The sequence below is a fragment of the Xiphophorus hellerii genome, chromosome 7, assembly GCF_003331165.1.
Source record: "Xiphophorus hellerii strain 12219 chromosome 7, Xiphophorus_hellerii-4.1, whole genome shotgun sequence".
Taxonomy (NCBI): domain Eukaryota; kingdom Metazoa; phylum Chordata; class Actinopteri; order Cyprinodontiformes; family Poeciliidae; genus Xiphophorus; species Xiphophorus hellerii.
The window spans coordinates 2,482,868-2,503,040 of NC_045678.1; the positions used below are offsets into that span (position 1 = coordinate 2,482,868).

The 20,173-nt window shown below is 43.5% G+C and overlaps 1 protein-coding gene across 4 annotated transcripts; it reads left to right on the forward strand.

Annotated features, from left to right (window-relative positions):
* The first annotated feature begins 7,339 nt into the window (after positions 1–7,339).
* Positions 7,340–19,671, forward strand: etv5a (ETS variant transcription factor 5a). 4 transcript variants are annotated; one of them, XM_032566651.1, is made up of 13 exons: positions 7,340–7,492; positions 10,459–10,574; positions 10,680–10,770; positions 10,855–10,902; positions 11,183–11,233; positions 12,767–12,890; positions 12,965–13,219; positions 13,319–13,614; positions 14,963–15,025; positions 15,274–15,342; positions 16,285–16,454; positions 16,551–16,658; positions 17,636–19,671. In XM_032566651.1, exons 2-13 carry the CDS (start codon positions 10,527–10,529, stop codon positions 17,864–17,866), a joined length of 1,554 nt encoding a protein of 517 aa, XP_032422542.1. In that variant the 5' UTR covers positions 7,340–7,492; positions 10,459–10,526; the 3' UTR covers positions 17,867–19,671. The 4 variants fall into 4 exon arrangements, with proteins under 4 accessions (XP_032422542.1, XP_032422545.1, XP_032422543.1 ...); XM_032566654.1 differs by having other exon boundaries at positions 7,341–7,492; positions 16,551–16,652; XM_032566652.1 differs by lacking the exon at positions 7,340–7,492 and adding an exon at positions 7,984–8,005.
* Positions 19,672–20,173: the final 502 nt, after the last annotated feature.

Genomic DNA, 20,173 nt, shown 5'->3' on the forward strand with positions numbered 1-20,173 from the left:
TTCTGAGATAAACAGAAATAGCTAATCAGCCACAGTCCAATTTGAGGGATGAAAGTTATAACTTACTAAAATAAGAATAAACCCTCCACAGTATTTCTTTTATCTGATCAATTTGCATATTGTAAAATGAAGAAATATGGGCATAGAGGTAACAGTACAGTTCTGTAAATGTGTGCAGCTTTAACCTTAAGTGGGTTAAAGCTGCACACATTAACTACTAGACCGCTCTCACTCATGAACAGCACTCACTGCTGTCGTTTCAGTATAGATTCAGAGAGTGCTCCTAGTTCAGAGCGCTGTGATCCACAGGGAATCATTAGAGTGACACCAGGATCAACTGAGAGCTGCTGCTGCTCATATGAGTGAAATCATCAAAACAATGGAACCAGAACCAGACGCTTCATTTTAATTAGAAAGCCACCCTGCAGATTCAGGGGAGACTGCTGTAAACAAAAGCATTTGTCCTGATGACTTTTTCTGATCTGCTTCAGAAACAATGTGTTTTTGCTGCGTGTCGTGCCTTTAGGGCCAGAACATCGGAGGGAGTCAAGGGCAGCTCTGCCCCCCAGTTATCCAGAAACTGATCAAACCGAGAGGGCCTGGAGAATCAATATGTCCAGCCTCTGCAGTCTGGATCTGCCTCTGCAAAGTGTCACCCTCACTGAATGTTGACTGCTGGCATCTCAATGCACTTCAAAATCTGACGATGAACAGAAGAAGCTAACGTAATGTTTTTGTTCCTTTTTCTTCCCTTAATCACCTGAACTAAACAAACAGAATCCAATTGCAAGTTGATAGCCATCTTTTGGTTGGTTCCACTTAAGCTACATTTGAACTCCAATTTATTTTGGTAAGAGTTCTTGAGAAGCAATCGTAGACGAGTGTGTTCACTTTATGCCAGAACAAAACAGATTTCAGCACATTGGCTAGAAGCAACAATAGCTGTTCGTTCAAACACAATTTTATAAACTTTTGAAACATTACGACTACATCACTGTGTTAAAGCTGAATTATGCAACTGTTATAAAAATAGATTTTTTTATGCATTTGTTGAATCTGTCACTATGCCATGACAGTACAGTAAGAGAAACAATCTGTGAAAAAAATTGGTTCCTCTGCCTTCTCCCAGTGCTAACCAGAAACAACCAATCAGAGGCAGGAGGCAGGTCTTAGCGCTGTCAATCAACCTCCAGTTGGCGCTGTCTCATATTAAGCTGTCAGAACTTAGTGACAATTTCAGCAAATATACATAAAAAAGAAAACATTTGTAAAAGTTAGTCAAATTGCTGCTTTAAGCTTTACCAGTCTGTTTAAGTCATGCTTAACCCTAGACTTTGACTAGACTATCACACTTCTACCAACACAGCTGTGTAAGGTCACCTTTAACAAGAACTAAGCTCAGTTCTGTCAGAATAAAATGCTTGAACTAGTTTTTATGAATCTACCATATATTGTCCAATTAACAATGTTGATGTTATTGCTTTGCATTTGCAACCTGCCATCCCTGACCGGTCAGACGTTAATTGCTTTTTGTAACTGCAGTCACTTTTGATCCTCTTGTTGTCACAATGAGTGTTGCTGAGAGCCAACATGCAGAGGCGTGGCCCACAGGAAGGATGGAGAAAAGGAATATTTAAGGGAATAGAGAGACAAAGGAAACCAGCAAGAGAATAACAGGAGAGTCTGACCTTATGTGACTGAAACCGAGAAGGACAAGATACAGAGGAACTGAGGGAAAAGCAACACTAGAGCTCAAACAAACAGAAATGAATGAAACACAAGCTGGAAGAAAAATAATCAAACTAAACTCAAAGTAACCTTTTGATCATTCTGCATCCTTAAAAATCGAAATGTTGATCATAACATGGTAAAGCATAACGAGGCTGCTTTTTGTGCTTAAGCAAATCCTGATTCTGTTTAAGAACATATGCTGACAAAATCTCTTCATTGAAGAGTGTGTTGCTCCAACGCCTGACACACACCAACGTCTCTTGACAGATAATGAGCACCAGCACCATGGCTAAATTATGAATATATCTCATGTAATTGTTTACATCTGTTGCTGCCATGATTTTTAATGACTTATCTCATGAATAAAATTAATATCACATGTGATTTTAATTTTCTTTTTTTAATGAAAACTCCACCAATGCAAAATTGTGTTTTTCTACAACAGAATATAGAGAAAGATCTGCACACATTTGTAATGGACACGCAGCTATTGAAGGTATTGAGGGTTCTGGAATCGGCCATTGCCCTTGCCCCGTTTTAAATGCGTTCTATAACAACAGGCATCAGCACCACATTTGACCCGGTGGAGCGTTGCCTGGTCTTTCCACACCCACCTTCTCTGTTCACCATCTGGGGTTGGAGGTCAGGAGGAGGAGGTTCTCTGGAGGACCTCTCTATGTGTGGGGCTCTGACCTCCTCCATGTCTGCCTTCTATCATCAGGGCATCACACCCACTACTGAGCACTCCTATGGAGAAACCTTATATACACAAGCACGATCATGCCAGTACACACACAAGTGTTTACTCAGGTATGAATTCAGGTATAAACAGATACATTCTGCCTCTAAATACATCTTGTATTAATTAGCACCATGTGCGTTTCAGTGATGTTGTGTATGCCATGGTTGTTTGTCGCTGTGGTTTCTCGTTTCTGTTTTTCTCTCTTTCCACAGGTGTAGAACTAGATTCCAAGTGTGTTTTTGTGTAATCTGTGTATTAACACTGAGCGTCTAAAGTTCAATTAAAACCATGAGCCTGATATTCCAAGCTATGTCACTGACTTAAAACCCAACATCTCAATTCAAATAAGGAACAACAGAAAACTTTGTTTTATTAGCTCCTGGTTTTTATCATTGTGGGCTTTGGCCCTGATCTGAAGAATAGCAGTAATCTGCAGAACTGGCTGTAGCAGACACTGAATTAGGTGTTGGAAACAGAGAGAGCAAAAAGAGGTGAAAGAAAGCATTATTATCCAGCAGCCTTTGGCAAGGCTTCTTGGGTTTGGCTGCTGGGATGACAAGGCAGGAATTATCTCCCAAAGCGCTATTAATAGGATACGAGTAGCATCTTGTCCCTCAGAGAGAGCGTCCTGCCCCAGAGGCCCTGCTTTTCTATTTGAACTCTTTCTGAAATGTGCATGTTTACAGATGCTTGCAAGCTGGGACAGGCTTGCTGAGGCACTCAGCGGCAAAATTCTCATCACTATACACTGCACTGACGCTGTAATAACGTTAAGATGAGATAAGGAACGCAAATGTACAAGTATGAATTCTGTGCAGTGTTGTGCAACAATGGTTTGATTGTGAGTAACTATAAATGATTGCTTAGGGCAGCTATTAAAACTAATAAAGTACTTAGTCGGGGAATCACCTGATCATCAGAAAAATAATAGAGAACAGTTAGATGCTGGGCTAACAGCTTGCAGTGTATTGTTGGCTGTGACACATGGTCGTCCTCAGCCAAAAGCAATGCAGCGGTTAACAGCAGCTGTGCGTGGCTAGCAGAGGTTAGCTTGGAACGTGGGATATCCTCTTCGATCTGGTTTCCATGGCATCAGTGCTGATTGGCTGTTGTGGCCAGACTCAGTGAATCTCCGTTTCTCAACTTTTGTAACGAGCATCAGTTTATAGTTGGCAGTCTTGGGGAACCTGTAATTCTAAGTTTCCTTCTGCAGCGTTCTTAATAAAACCAGGATCAAGGTTTATCCCTTCGGCTGGGAAAAATATAGTTAGCAGACAGTGATCTGTATATATCTTTGGATCTGTTTGTATGATCTTTATGAAAGACCGGTTTTCCACAAGTCATGCAGGAGAAGATACTCTGATGAAATAAGCCCTAAACTTCAACATGGACATACTGTCCCCACAGTGAAGCATGGTGGTGGGAACGTCATGCTGTGGGAAGGTTTCTTTTCAGCAGGGACAGCTAAGCCGTTCACATTGACTGGGAGGATTTTGGGATTTTATTGTCCAATTAATACAGCCAAATGATTTAGTTTTAGCAGCACACAGTGGAACATTCTGTGGGTCTGCACTGGTCTTAAATAAAGTTTGTACCTTGCATAATCTTTTCAGAAACCACTCTGAACTGGAGCTTAGTTCACATTTAAAATGAGAAGGGGTTAATCCAGCTTAAAGGGATCCAGGAAAGCAAAGTGGGACGGATACAATCCAAACCCTACTGTTGTTCAACATTATGTAATGTTGTTTAAATCTCTGCAACTATTTACCCTGTAATTGCTCCATCTGCTGGGTTTGCTTTTCAAACTGTTTATTTATTTTTTGAATATGTGAAATTGTTGGAGACGTGCACAGATGAAGGCTGCACTAAGGTTTAGGACGCGGTTGGTGTTTCTGCCGTGTTCTAACCTTGCTCTGCAACAACCGGGATTAGCCTACATGGCTCCAAGATAACGCTCTTCACTGACCTGGCCGTTAAGTCAGTGTCACACTAACCCACAGTAGCGGTCTTGGAAGGAACAAGATTCCTGGGCTTAAAAGCCTGCCTCGTCTTCACAACACCCACTTTCACTGTCCAAACCACCCAGAGAGAAACAGAGAGCGGTATCTAAACAAACAGCAAGTCAGCTGTCACACGTGGCCTATTTATTTAAGGAAAGCATTAAGAACAGCAGCACAATGTGCCTCCATATGGCCACCCACCACATCCGCAGCACCAAACGCCAGCGGACCTGCAGGCTGTTGCTTTTCAGATAGTCTCACTGACTGAGATGTCCTCTGCTATTTACGCTCAGTCGAGAATGTCAGTGGATATTTCTGCCCCCTCTCCTTGTTTCAGCTGATGCTGAAAGACAACCTGCTTGCCATCGGCCCAAGACCTATGGTTGACCGCTGAGATTCTATGTGACAGCTACATATGTGATTGTCTCCTTCTACTATTACTGCCTCAGCAGCACTCTCGTAATCGCTACATCATAGCTGCAGGGATTTGCCAGGGATTATAGATTTCATACCAGCTGTTGGAGCCAACTGTGACGTTGGCAGTCAGATAGAGTTTACATGAGGGTTTCCTAATATGATCAGGATGGTCACTCGTCCATGAACCTCCAACCTTTGGATTCCACCACCTGTCACCTGAAAATATGAGTCTGGTATTTAGGTTTTCCCTTTAACCCTCTAAGGCATGGTGTTGTCCTCAGGCAACAAACCACATATCTGCACCTCACATTGCTCCTTTATTTTATTTTTGGGGGGGCATGATTTAAAGTACCGCCAGACATATTTTTGTCCAAATAAAAGAGGTATTGAGGTTCATGTGACCTTTTACTTGGTAGAGGGGCAGACCTTTTTATGAAGCAGAGTTGCATGCTACACCTTGCCTCCTACTTCTAAGTTATACATCACTTTTCTTCATGTGTAAATTTTGGGTAACTCTAACTAAAAATATTTTTATGTCTGTGAGTATGTAAAGAAACATTGTAGATCATTTCAAAACAATTTTATTTATAATTTATATGATAAAACTGTGTTTTTTTGTTTGTTGCCTCAGGGCAACATTGCGCAGTTGGGGCCCTTTGGTTCAGACAATATTATTCTAATACGTTGATATGCAGTTGATTACAAAATAATTATCACAGCCAATTTTTTAACTTTATTATTGACTAACAGCAACAGGAGATGGATGCAAGATCATTTCATGGACAAAAGATGCATGGTTCATAAATTGGGGTTATTCCCAATGAAAACCTGTACAACCATTATTTCATTGTTTGTTTATCCTCAAAACTAACTTCCGTCCCAAAGGGTGATAAGCTGCTCATCAATTAACAAATGTTCCTATTCCAAGACAGGCAAAAACTGAAGCAATACTTGCCAAATCCAAAAATATGGGGCTGCAGGGTCATTCATATGGCTGGTGCAGATAGTGTTCCGTACAACTTGAAAACCTACACAGGGTGAGCCGTGCAACCACCAGATCTACCAGATATGGGAGCTGGTGGAAATGTTGTTCTTTGCTTGGCTCAAATTCTACCAAAGAATCAGAACTACAAACTCTTTAAAAAAAAAAAAAGAGCCTGCAGCCCTAACTCCAGTCACTGATGTGAATCTGGTCGCTACAACCCATAGATAATCAGATAAACAGATGGTGATTCACAGGTATGTCAATAATCAAGTACCAGAAATGTGGTATGCACTCTTTTTCACATCGGCAAGCAATTCCTTCCTGATGTTTTACATATAATAGGGAAAAAACTGATGGCAACATCCTTAGTGATTCTAACTCCGCCAAAAGCACACACATACAAACATACAAATGCTCGTTTTAGTAATTTGCTCAAATGTACCATTCATTAATGAATGTTTGTTGTTTATTTTATATTTGGTGAGTTGGAACCATGTCTGATTATTTTTTGTCAAAAAATGTTTTTTTATGAATATAGTTTTTGCTTGATTTGTATTTCATTTCTCATAATCACTGTAGAAAACCTTGCTGTTTTAGACCCCTTGTAGCAAAATGTTGCCCTGAGGCAACAAACCCAAATCTGGTTCCGGGAGGTTTTATGTTTTATGATTGATATGTAATTAGGGACCGCCAAGCAGGAAAATATTTTTTCCCCCAAAAAAATAAAAAGTCATGTCATAGAGGATTAATAGCAAGTTCATAACATTATAAAATATACATATGGATCTGACTGGACACTTCTACAAGAGTTAGTGACCTGATCAGCACATTTATAGCCCAAATCAATACCTAAAGCGCTGTTTTAGGGTTCCCCAAGCAACTGTGCTTACAATGCAAAAAGGCTTCTTAATTAAACCAGCAGTACTAGGTAAAAATAATGTTTATAGGAAAAACATACCATCAACTCTATAAACTTTGAAAACTGAATAACACAAATTGCTCAGATAGTTTTTCAGATTTTAATTCATGTAATTTATAGCCTTTGTGTACATGTTATTTCTGAAAGAGTAAACTACTAAGTAGTTAAATATAAATTTGCATACTCAATACAGCAGCAATGCCGAGTTAGTACAATTATGATCCAATTTGCCGTTTGATAGGACAGAAACCCAGGATGACGCTCGTGTTGTTTTGTAGATTCAACTCCCAGTACGTTTCCACTGCTGCTGGCCCTTTAACAAACACGTCTGGCAGCGATGATTGAAAAAAAAAAATGTGAATGAAATCCAGCCATTCATAAAAATAGGACACTGCTGTCTCGTGATTGGTCAAACTACATCTCATGAATAAGTCATAAACATGGGAGACGCTATTGGCTGCGTGTTTGACGGGCAGACTTGACCCACCAATCAGCGTGTACCTTTGCATGCCTCTCGAGCGCAGGGGAAAAGCACCGGGCCATTACAGAAAAGGCTCAGTCAAGTTTTGTGAGCAGGAGGAGAAGCTTCAGTAAAGCAAGTGCGTAGACGGGTTCGCGGCTCTCGACACGTTGTACTTTTATTTGGATATTTCTATTGCATTTTTTCGACATACAGGACGTTTAACATACAGGCAAAGGTAGGCTGCACTGTTTAATTTGCGAGAAACGTGTTTATGAACCTTTTTTTTTAGCTACGTAGTTTTTAGACAGCGGACAGACGCAACGCTTTGATTTGATTTAGATGTACTTTGTTATCGACTTATAAAAGTACTGTTTATCGCAACGTGCTGTGTTTTAACTTTGGTCTTATATTTTATATTTTACCAATGTTTCTGTTCTTGTGTTGGCTTTGGTTTATCTGTGCGGTTGGGCGGCTGGTTGTGATTTTTTTATTTATTTTTTTTTATGAATGGATGGAGCAATGACCCCCCCCCCCTCCCCCCTCCCCCTCTCTCAGTGATTCCACACGGATAGAGTTTCACTTCATTGAAGAAAACAAGACAGGGTTGGGTGGGGGGAAGGGCGGAGGACAGAAGGTGGTTGTGTGTGGGGGGTGTGGGGGCGTGTGTGCGTGTGTGTGTGTTGGGTTGTGAGCAGAGTGAACTTCGGACCGCCACCGTCGGCTTACACATAGAAGTTTTACAGAAGAGGTGACTTTTTGTTGTGTGTGTGTTGTTTTTTTTTTTTTTTTTTTAGCTGAATATTAGTTCTGTTCTGTCGAGCGAAGCTGCGACTGCTTTTGGAGACTGTGGCGCACTTTTGATCTTCCTCAGGTTCGGTTTAAAGCGGATGCTAATGACTAATTGTGCTGCTGAGGTTAGTGTGCGATTTATTTGAATAAAGGACTATATTTCATTGTTTTCGATTACTACTCTTGATCGTAGTAATCAAGAGTAGTAATCTAGTACTTAGAATGGTCATACTAGATTCACCGCAGAATACAGTTTATGATTTGTGAAAAGCTTACTCATATAAACCCGTCTTTAGACCACCTTACATGGGGTCCTGTTTGTGTTTAGTCGAGCCGTGGAAGGATTCCTCAGATAAGCCCAGTGTAATCCATATCCCAAACAGAGATGAGTAATGCTTTAATCTAACCAACATGCTTCTTGATAACGTAATAATAACCCTTTGAGTAGCTCACCACGGAGTTGAATCTAACTGAGAATGTCTGGAAGCAGCTAAAGATTAGTGTAATGGCAAAGGACGTCCCAGCTCATCAACAAAGATACCTTTTCAATAAATACCAATCAATCAACAATTCCAAGACTTATCTATATTTGGTAAATTAGCCTGACAAATCTGCGAAACTTTTGTTCCAAACACTCACCTTGTATTTGACCCAGAATACTGCATAGGTGAAGTATTTTTATGCATTGACTGAGAGATTTTGTAGCAGACTGTAAAGTGTTATGTCAGGATTATGTATGAAATTTAGCAATTGTGCTATTACATAATTACATGACAAAAATGATTTCTTCTCAGAAGGGTAACACCTCAAAGACCAAACATAGAGTTACAAATCCAGCAAAAACTTAAGGAGTTAACGGAAACTATTTGTTTAATATATCTGCAATATATTAAACTGAATAATTTACAGCATAGCATAAACTGTTGGTCAGTGTGTTTACAGACTCATCTGACATCTGTCTTTTTTCTAGCAGGAGTCCATCTAAGGTGGACTAAATGCCAAAAAGTCTTGAAATTTTGACTTTTTTAGGTTTTATAGATTAGAAACTTTATTAAAAAGAGATTCTATAATCATGCCTGTCACAATAACTAACTTTGCTGAATGATAAATTGACCCAATAGTTTTCGCAATAATTCATTTATATTGTTTTGTTTTGGTTTTTTTAGACCGTTTTCAAGTAATATTTTGTTAATAGTATGACAATGCAAGTTTTCCCCATCAAAGACTAATAAAGTTTAATTTTGCAAAGAACATTCCACACTGGAACTGGAAGTCATTTTAAATATCCAAATTAAAACTCAACAACCAAAAACAATTAATAAAAAACAAAACAAAACACAAAACAGAAACTGGAAATAAAATGGATTATAATGTCGTAAACAAAACTGCCCTTGAAAAACTAGCAATCAGTTTTGAGCTCATTTTAATTCGTCATGCAGTTAATTGATTAATTGATCAAATGCGGCAGGCTTGGTAAAATCAATCATTCCTGGTCTGAGTAGAGTGGAAGTATTTTAGTTTCTGAATAGCCCCAATCAAAACTGGACTAAATTCCTTAAAACTGTGAAATTGCCCTTTAATCATATCCTGAATCAGATGAACACATTCATTATAATACTGGTTTTTTTTTTTTTTTGTATAATTCACTTCTAAAATACAGTAACAATAATTCTGTTAGATGTCTACAGAACATCTTCTGGTCCAGCCATGCTTCAGATTTTGATTTCCTAATTGACGCTCTCTTTTTTTCCCACATGACCCAGGAGTCAAACTAGTAAAACAATATTCAGCTACTACTGAAGTTCTGTTCTGTGCGTAGTGCGGGGCCCTAGCGTTCTGCTTGGCGGCTGTAATTGTTGCCCAGCGGCCATCCTTTATTCATCATCCATTACCAGGAGATAGAGGAGTGAGTCACATCGTTGTGCTGGGTGAGGATGGGCCAGCGCTACAACCTGGCGAAGCTTGCAGTGCTGTGTGTTTACACCTGGTCCTGCCAGGTGTAACACTGGCATCGTCACCCCATGACTTCCTCAAGCCTTTTCCAGGAGTTAATCAGCCCCCTGACCTGACTTTTCCCTGACTTTTTTTGGTCTGGAGCTTTGTGATGTAGAGCCCGGCCCACATTCTGCTGAGCTGGAAGCATCTCCAAGGGTTTTCACTAAAGATCCTGGAAGCTGATTACAGTGTAAAGGAGCTGCTGCTTATATAAGCGCCTTGCTTGTGTTCCTCTGTTTGCTGGTTAAACACAGAGCTGAAGGAAGAGGGTGGGTTTGTTGTAGCATCACAACAGTAATGAGGCGTCATTCTGCGTGGGCTGAGGTCGTCCGTCAAGGTCAACCAGAGCGCAGAGGAGTTTTGGTACCCGGAGATTTGTTTCACCTTTCATTGTTTGTTTGTTGTTTTTTTTTTCAGCTTCAGCGAATCCACACGTGGCTGCCTCTGCCTCCCTCCCACATTGGAACTGCCATCCCACAGATAGCATGGACAGATTCTACGACCAGCAGGTCCCATTCATGGTCCCACCCAGTGTAAGTGGACTCGCCTCTCTGCCAGCCTCTCACATCGGCCCCATTGGCTGATGGAGGTGGTGTCTGCTGCTGCTGGTGGTCATGGTTTCTGTTCATCTCTCTCAGAATTCTGCAGCGGATGACTTGCCCAACACTCGGCCACTGAACGACAGGAAGAGGAAGTTTGTGGACACAGAACTCGCCCAGGACACTGAAGGTGAGAGCTCTGGTACCATTTTTTGTCTTTTTGTTTTTACATCGGATGACTTGCAGTTAATGTCTTTCTCCCTTTGACTTTCAGAACTCTTTCAAGATCTCAGTCAGCTGCAGGAGATCTGGATCGCAGAAGGTAGGCTCACTCCTCAGGGCTGTGGTTTAAAAAGTTCAGGCAGTGGTTTGAAACATTAAACTTTAATGTTCCAAACCACAACATGCCCAACATTTTTATTTCTCGAGCTGGCAAGCAGAACAAGAAGAGCAAAGTCCTTGAAAGGATAAATGGCTGACTCAGACCTTCTTTGTCTCTTTCTTGCTTCACTCTTTTACACAAATTAGTCACGAGTGTGTCTCCACTCCGGTGTGTGTGTGTGGTTTATTGACATTTGTGCCGTCTTCCTGTATCTCCACAGCCCAGGTGCCCGACGATGAGCAGTTTGTCCCAGATTTCCAGTCGGAGAGCTGTAAGTACCTGGGTCTGTCCCGTCTGCATGCTCGGCTTCCAGCTCTGGATGTTTAGATTTCCTCGCCCTCGGCTCCCACCTTCTTCCCTCCGCCTCCTCCATTTTGAGTTTAATCAGCCGAGTGGCATGGGGCATCACATGAGCCAAGGTCCTAATCTGATTTCACACAGTTCCACACTCAGATCCCTCAGCTGCTGCTAGATTCCAGTATTTGGAGCTGCTTTGGAGCAGTCCTCCTCGTCCCCCGGACTCCAGTTGCCCCTCCCCTCTTCTAAAACCTGCTTTGAGCAGCTTGTTGACACGTTTGAACCAGAACCAGTGGAGCTTCACTGGCCCTCCTCTGTCGCTCTGAGGCGTGGGAGGTGATGACAGGGTGTGGTTGTTCTGGTTACTAACTAACCTCCAGCTTCACAGTCCTGTTTGTGTTTCTGTACAGCTGCTCTTCCAGGCTGTTTGTACAGGTAGATTCACACTGTATGCAGTCAGCTGACCCCTACGGTTGCCATTAGTTTGTTAACTAATCTAGTTGTTTCAACTGAAATAAATCTGTAGTTCAGACCTAAATATTTAGCATGATAACTAAATATTAAGTTAGCAAGCTAAATATTGTCATCTGGAGTGGAGTTTTTTGTTTGTTCTTAAATATTTAGACTAACAGCTAAATGTTTAGTTTGGAAATTTTCATGTCTAGTTTGGAAATTAAATATTTAGTTTGTGAATTAAACATATAGTTTGAAACTTTGACATTTCTAAATGTATTAGTAACATACAGTACATTAACATGTATGTTACTTTGAAAAATGAGCACCTACATTTTTTTCTCTATTACAGGCTAAATAAACCAAACTATTGCTGTTCATTCTTTATTGTGTAACTTCACAAACTGTATCCCATAATGCATCCTGTCACAGGATTAGTGTTTGCCATCTGTCAATACCAAACCTAGCCCCCCGTCTCTTGGCTGATATGTCCTTTCGAGTGAAGTTTGTTTGTCCACCATGCCTAATCTCCAGGTTACTTCCACCTCGGCGTGATGCACACACACAGGAGCTCACATGCTCACTTTGGCTCCACTCAGGTCCATCAGCCTGCTGGATAATTCATTCAGCTCCTGCAGCCGCGCTGCTCCAGGATCCAGTTTCTCTGTGGCTATTATGTGGCGCCCCGGAAACTGCAGCCGATCCTCGGAGCGCTGCAGCCGGTGTCTAATGGTTACAGCACAACGAGGAGCAAATCATTCAGTGCCATTAGATTACAGCTGCTCTGATTCATGAGTGCTGCTATTGGCCAGCCCTAATGGGAATCAGATGGGAGCTCTGATGGTCGTTGCATGTTGAGCGCAGCTCCTGTCATGCTGCGGCGCAGCGTCAGCTGTGATTGGAGCAGATGATAAAGACCCGCTAAGTGTCTCTGTCAGTCAGGGAATCCAGACGCTGGCCATGCGTCCATTTAGCCATCAGTCCCCAACGTGCTGCAGATAGCATCTGTTGATGGCTGGAGCTTATCTGATGCTCTCCATTGTCTCCGGTGCAGTGATGTTTCATGGGCCTCCACCGACCAAGATCAAACGAGAGCTGACCCCCACCAAGGACCTGTCCCCCTGCCACCAGGCCAGCAGTCCCATGCCCTACAGAGAGAAGTGCCTTTACAGCTACAGGTATGACCGACTCCATCTGCAGAGCGCCCTGAATGTCATCCAATCAGTTCATTCCTTCACCTCTTCATCCACAGTGCCTGCGACGGAAAGCCAACCCCCGGATTCAAGCCATTGACCCCACCCTCCACACCGGTCTCTCCCTGCCTCCCCACCAGCACGGCTCTAACGCAGACCCCGCCTCCTCATTGCCACACAGCCAATCAGACCCCAGCACAGCGTGCACTACAGCACCCCCCCAACCAGCAGGCCGTCTTGGGGCACAGCCCCCCCTTCGCTGTGCCCTGTGTACCCCTCAGCCAGGATGCTAACAGCTTCACACCTGAGCACAGGTGAGCCCCCCCACTCTCTACCTCGCTGTGTCCTCACTGTCTCATTCCATGTCTTTGTGAGCCGTCCTTCAACACAGATGTCCTCTCCTCTGTGTTTAGGTTCCAGAGGCAGATGTCAGAGCCATGCATACCTTTCCCCCCATCTGAGAGCCAAAGCCGTCCCCGGTTCCTGGCCACACCCCCCAGCAGCACCAGCCTGCCGCGTGACGGCCGCCCCCCCTACCACCGGCAGATGTCAGAGCCTCTGGTGGCGGTGCCTCCCCAGGGCTTCAAACAGGAGCTCATCGACCCTCGGTACAGCGAGCAGGGCGTGCCCGCCATGGTGCCCCCCCGTCAGGCCGCATTCCACCCCATGGCCATTAAACAGGAGCCTCGTGACTTCTGCTTCGACTCTGGTGAGCAGCAGTGCTCTGACTGCAGTCTTTGTGCAGTGGGGGGACTGGGTGAGGAATGTGCCTGTCCATGTTTGGTCTTGGCATCAACACATGACTGTGAGTTTTAACATGCAGCAGCAGCCTGGACACGCAGGTGCTGTTTGTCCCGCCACAGTCAGGTGTGCTGGTCAGGACGAGCCTCAGAGCAACTAGTAAATACGTTTCCAACCAGGTTTCAGCAAGTCAAATTTAAGACTTCATAAGAACTTTTTAATGCCACCTTGAAGACCAAAAGAACTATAAATACAGGGATTGTTTGGTGATCCTGCTACATTACAGTCAAGCAGAGCAAAAATTGTGACATTTCTGGGGTCTCTTTGTGGCTCTTGGCAGCACCTCTATACTCCTCATTGTCATACTGCAGGTGGCTATCTACAGCCTTAGCCTTGGTGCCAAGCTTAGAAGTTATTTTGCATAGCATGCACCCAGTTTCGCATGGCAACACAAGTGAGTCAGTGGCAAAAACAAGCAAATAAATTTGAGCTTAAAGTTGTCGACACACAGGAGTCGACGCCGCTGCCTCTCCATTCATTTCCTATGGAACGTGAATGATGAGGCCACAATCACTTGCTCTCCTACAGGCAAGTGACTGATGACATTCAAGCAGGTGAAATGTTGAGCTCATACACAGACATGAACATGAAAAGACACTAGAAAGTTGAAAAGAGTTAAAGCTGTTGTGGCTGTCGGCATGGATGCAGCCAGAATGACTGGCGGGGGAGTGTTGGACCCGGACGCCCACCAGCCCAGCTGTTGTTCTGGCCTTGATGCATTTATCCCTCCCTCCTCTTTGCTGAAGCTCAGAAACTTTTCCCTCACGCTGACTGATTTGTTCTGATTTGCTTTGTGCTGAGTGCCTGTGCTGCGCTGTGATGTAATGACAAATCCTCTTATGGCCTTTAAATACCCACGTCACTACAGCGCCGTAGCTCTGCATGGAGGGAGCGCACGTCAAGCTCCTCAGCTAGAAGCCAGTTCTCCTCTCTGCATGAGCACAGCGATCGAGGAAGTAATAGGAAAACTTCAAATTGATCATGAGTGGACAGGAGGTGGTCCTAAAGGCTCGAGGGGAAGCTTCCTGCCAAAAACATGCACGCACCCTTAAGAGGGAGAGGTCTAATGCTGTTGATTGTCATTGAAACTTAAAACAGAAAGGATGCAGCTAATCCTATTGAACTTCACCAGTCAGAAGACATGTGAGAGCTGCTGTGTGCTCCATCTGCAGGTGGTCCTGCACAAATGAAGCCCGTTTCATCTGAGCCTTTAATCCCAGATTCTGAACCTGTTCTCCTCTCTTTTTTGCTTCCAGAAGTGCCTAACTGCCAGTCGTCCTTTGGGAGAGCAGGAAGTTTCTACCAGAATCCCCATGACGGTGAGTAGAGCCCAGTTGTTGTCTGTGTGTGTCAGAAGTGTGTGTTATTTCTTGATGTCTTCTATGACCTTGAACCTGGTGGCTCATGGAGCTGCTGAGAGAGCGCCGTCAGCAGCAACACACACATCAGGTTTTGGCCCCAGCTCCTGGGAAGCAGTTGTATAAACTGCTTAGCAGGCAGCTAGCCTCTTTAGCCTGAATGTACACTCCATCTGATTCATGCTGCCTTTCCTCTTGGTTCATTTCAGGCTACTCCTATGACAGAGATCCACAGCTGTACTTCGACGATACATGTGTGGTTCCAGAAAGACTAGAAGGTAAAAATCTGCTCTGTTCTTCAACAAGCTGCTCAGGAATGAGACTGATACTCAAAGTCATAAAAGACGTCCTGTTCTGGGTTTGCTAGAAGCCGTTTGGGGAAGACACTCTGATCAGACAAGGACAAACTCATTAGCATACATAGAAAAAGCTACACCATCACTACACATTATTTTCACCACACCATTGTGCTGGTGGCACCGTCAGACTTTGATCTATGATGGTTTAGATCAAAGCAGATTTATGGGTTAGAATGGCCCCTCTAACAGCACTAGCATCTGGCCAGGGACCCCCTTTGGCAAACCACAGAGAAAGCTACAAAATATGTAAAGAAACATCAACTATTAGAATGTTTTTTTGTGCTTTTGCTGCCTCGTACCTTCCAATTTTAATCAGCCAGGAGTTCCTCAGGGCTGATGGACGGTTCCTCTGGTGTCCCCATTTCCCAATAACTAAACTACCTGAGGGAGAAAGTTTCTTGATGAATTTGACTGGCAGCCAATCAGATAAACGAGCATTCCAAATAACATGTCAATGTATTATTTTTAACTTATAAATCACAATAATAATTGAAAAATATATGATATTAATAATGTGATTTAGTGTTTAGTGTACAGCAGAATTACAGACTATTGATTTGTACATTAGTATTACTAGTATAATGAAAATGATGAGAACCATGTTTAATTTCCCTCCACCTCAGAATAATGTTCTTCTTTGCGTTAGTCTCCAAACCATCAGATGGAAGTGGTTGTAACTTGTTGGTTAGTGATGAACGGCTCTGTGCATAATGACCAGCCAGTGCATTTTGTTGTCCATCTGGTAGGAATGTCTCACCAAACTGAGATGCAGAACATTTCTGATTCACACTTGCCTCTTTTCTTCTTCCTTCTGCCTCCTCTTCTCCATCTCCTCTCCTTCGCTCTTTCCTCCGTTTGCAGGGAAAATAAAGCAGGAGCCGTCTGCTTACCGCGACGGCCCTCCCTACCAGCGCCGCGGCTCCCTGCAGCTCTGGCAGTTCCTCGTCACCCTGCTGGACGACCCGGCCAACGGACACTTCATCGCCTGGACTGGTCGCGGCATGGAGTTCAAACTCATCGAGCCTGAGGAGGTCGGTGCCTGCTTCCTGCCGCCATGTTTGCCCCTCTACCTGCCAACACCCGATTCTTACATGCGTGTGTGTTTGTGTCCCGATGGTGTGTGTCAGGTGGCTCGTCGCTGGGGCATTCAGAAAAACAGACCCGCCATGAACTACGACAAGCTGAGCCGCTCGCTGCGCTACTACTATGAGAAGGGCATCATGCAGAAGGTAAAGGCACGTTCCTTTTTCTTCTCTCTTTGCTCCAGTTTTCCAGTCTTCCCATCCTTGAGTTTTCTGTAGAGATGCACTCATCCAACTGAGCATTCAAGCTTCTATGTACCATAAATCTGGAACAAACTCCCAGAATATTGCAAAACTGCTTAAACACGTAGCGCTTTTAAATCTAGACTAAAAACCCACCTGTTTGAATTTGATTTTGAAACATAAAGGATTAAGAATTTAATGTTGGCACTTTGACTAAATGTATTGTTTCAGTTGTTAATTCTATGTTGTATGACTTTGTGTTTTTATCATGTAAAGCACTTTGAAAGGCCTTGTTACTGAAATATGCTATACATATCAAATTTGATGTGTTGACCGATCAATATCTGGATCGGTACTAATATTGAAAACAATATCTAGATCAGGTATCTGTATCAATGCAGCAATCCATAAAGGAGGATCTATTCAGTCTAATTCTACATTTTGTTTTCTGAGTGATGTCATGCTTTATTATTATTATTATTATTATTCAGAAATCCTAATTTGACTTTGTGAACCATTTGAAAGAATGCTTTTTGCAGTTTTTCTAAATGTTTGACCAAGATAGTCAACCTGTTGGTTTTTCAGTTTCTTTATTATTTATTCTACGTTGGCTGCTCTACTCCTAGCTGCACCGACTGAACAAATTAAAGCTGTGTCGCTTTTACATGTTTGAACAAGCTTGTGAAACTATTGGTGTATTTAAGTGTGCCATACTGGTACAGAGTTATCAAGTAAATTTCTAATTCAATTAATTTATGTGTCTGTTTAAAAAAAGAAAAGTTTTAAGTCGATTCTGGATCCACAGTCTTTCCGCATCGGATCAGCTGATTCTAAGCCTCAGATATCTGTATCGGAAGTGAAAAAAGTGGATGGGTGCATCACTAGTTTCCTGTTAGAATCCTGTTGGGGTCTCTTTCTGCTCACACCCAACATGTGATCCTCCTCAGGTGGCAGGCGAGCGGTACGTCTACAAGTTCGTGTGCGATCCCGAGGCTTTGTTCTCCATGGCGTTCCCCGACAACCAGCGGCCCAACCTGAAGCCGGACATGGATGGCCTGCAGGGGCTGGAGGACGATACCATGCCCCTCACCCACTACGACGACGCCGCCCCTTACCTGCTGGAGGCCGGGGAGCAGTGCGGCGCCGCCCTGCCTTTCCCTGACGGCTACGGCTACTAGCCGGCTCGCACGTGTCCGGGTGCAAAACACACATGTACACGCAGACACTCCCAATGTTTCTCCTCATGCCAGCTCTGAAAAATCCACAGCTGGAACCTGCAGAGCTGCCTGGAGGGAATGACCTCTGCCCCTGGAAAATCCCTCTGAGGCCTCCGGAAGCTCGGAGGAACCTGCGGCAGTGAGGGGAGGGAGAACTGGACTCCGTAGCTCCAGAGCTCTGCACTGCAAGGCCAGGGCTATCGTTGCCACGGAAACCAAACCGCGAAAAAGTCAAAGGCCACCGTTTTGGAGTGGACTGACAGACCGCGGGAGTGGGTGTCCATCTGACTTTGTGACAATCTGTATTCCTGGGAAGCAGCCAATCACGAGCTCTGTCCTGTCTAGAGTTGCCTTTCTGGGTTCCCTGTTTTCATGTCTCCACATTCGAAATCCAAGATCAGCGAAAGGGCTTGAATTTACGCAAAGACAAACACTCTGTAGATAGAAGAACACCGTTTAACACTCCGGCTGTTTTCCCGTCTGTCTGGACCTCAGCAGGCCTCACCGCTCCACTTTGTAAATGTTCTTTACGTCTATGTAAGAGATTTTAATATGCTGAACTCCGGTGTGTGTGTGGTTCACTCCATCACTGTGAGAACGTCTCATGTCCAATAAAGATGGTTCCTTTTTTTCCCCTAATCTTTCTGGGTGCTTGACGTGTTGGTCGTTCCTCTGATGCACCAGTATGGCAGGGGCATCAGGGCGCTGCATGCAAACACAACCCGGGACCTGGGGTCACCGGCGTCCTCCGGGAACCCTCTGCCACCTCCATCTTTCTGCTTGCTGGAACCACTCCATTGACATATCTCCTTACTGGATCTGGACAAAGAAATTTGTTTATATTCTCTTTTTTTCGGAATTCAGGCAAAGACAAACTTATATAAAGTATATATTTTTGTTATAAGGCTGCATTGGTTCAGATTTAAATGTGTAAGCTGTACAGTTCAGGCTGTAATGATGTTGCTACTGCTGTTGGGCTTCAGGTTGGAGACTGAATGACAATATGTTGTTTAGCTGTTAAAGCTACAGTGTGTAACTTACAAAAATATGTTTTGTTTTGGGGTTTTTTCATATTTGTTGAAACTGTTACTATGTCATGACAGTGTAATTTGAGACGGATGTGAAAAGACCGATCTCCTCCACCTCCCTGACCTACTATTGCTGTCAGAAGAAATGCACCACTCCCAACCAAAATCAACCAATCAGAGCCAGGAGGAGCGCTGTTGATCATCCTCATCTACTTGCTGCTCAATCTGCTAATGGTGGAGAGACAACTTACCATTTATCCGCTGTCATCACTTGCCATGCCAACTAGTCTTAGCATTCATGACAGGCTCTGTTGTGGTGAACCAGTGATAGTGTAGCAGAGCAAAGGGGGAGGGTGATTGACAGCGCTAAGACCCTCCTCCTGGCTCTGATTGGCTGTTTCTGACAGACCAGTATGTTTCTGTAGATGACAGCAAGTCCATAGGAAAAAGATTTTCTGTCTCATGTTATACTGTCACGACATGGTGATAGTTTTAACAAATATGTAAATAAATAAATAAAAAACATTATTTATAAAAGTTACAACTGCTTCTTTAAACTAAGAAAGTTGAAAAGGCCAGAAATCCACCAGAGGTGGATGATGATCTCATCAAAGGATCTGTGTTTGTACAGGCTCTCCCTTCATCCCCCTCCCCCTCACAATGTGTTTCTTACACTGCTGAGTTTCTGATGATCTGTACTGGGTACAATAAAAGCTCCTTGATGCTTCACTGCCTGCAGAGCTGTTGTTTCGTCTTTTGACCCTCTTCCCCCTGCCAGCAGTCAGCTGACTGACTCCTCGGGTCTGACCTGCCTGATTTCTGGGTCACATGCCTCTCCTCACCGCTGCTCATGCATTTCTGGGAAAATGATTACTCTTTGTGGTAGAGCAACGTCTGGTGAGCCGACTGCAGAGGGTAAGTTCAGTTTCAAGCCTGGCTCACACGGCGTCGGACTCTCAGAGGGGCAAAAAGATCATATTTAGTTACTTTGATGCACTTTTATACCTTGTTTTTATCTCCACAAGCACAATAAAGCCAACAAAAAGGGCCAAACATGTTTGGAAGCTAATGAAATATGAATGAGTTGAGTGAGAGCACAGAATAAGCTATAAATATTGAAGTATCAAAAGACAAGTGCGGGTGTCAAAGGAGGTTAAAGAGTAATCTGTTCTGATAGCAGCAGCTTCAGAGGCAGAAGTTAGACACTAACTTGAAAAGGGCAGAGATGGTTCACTAAACT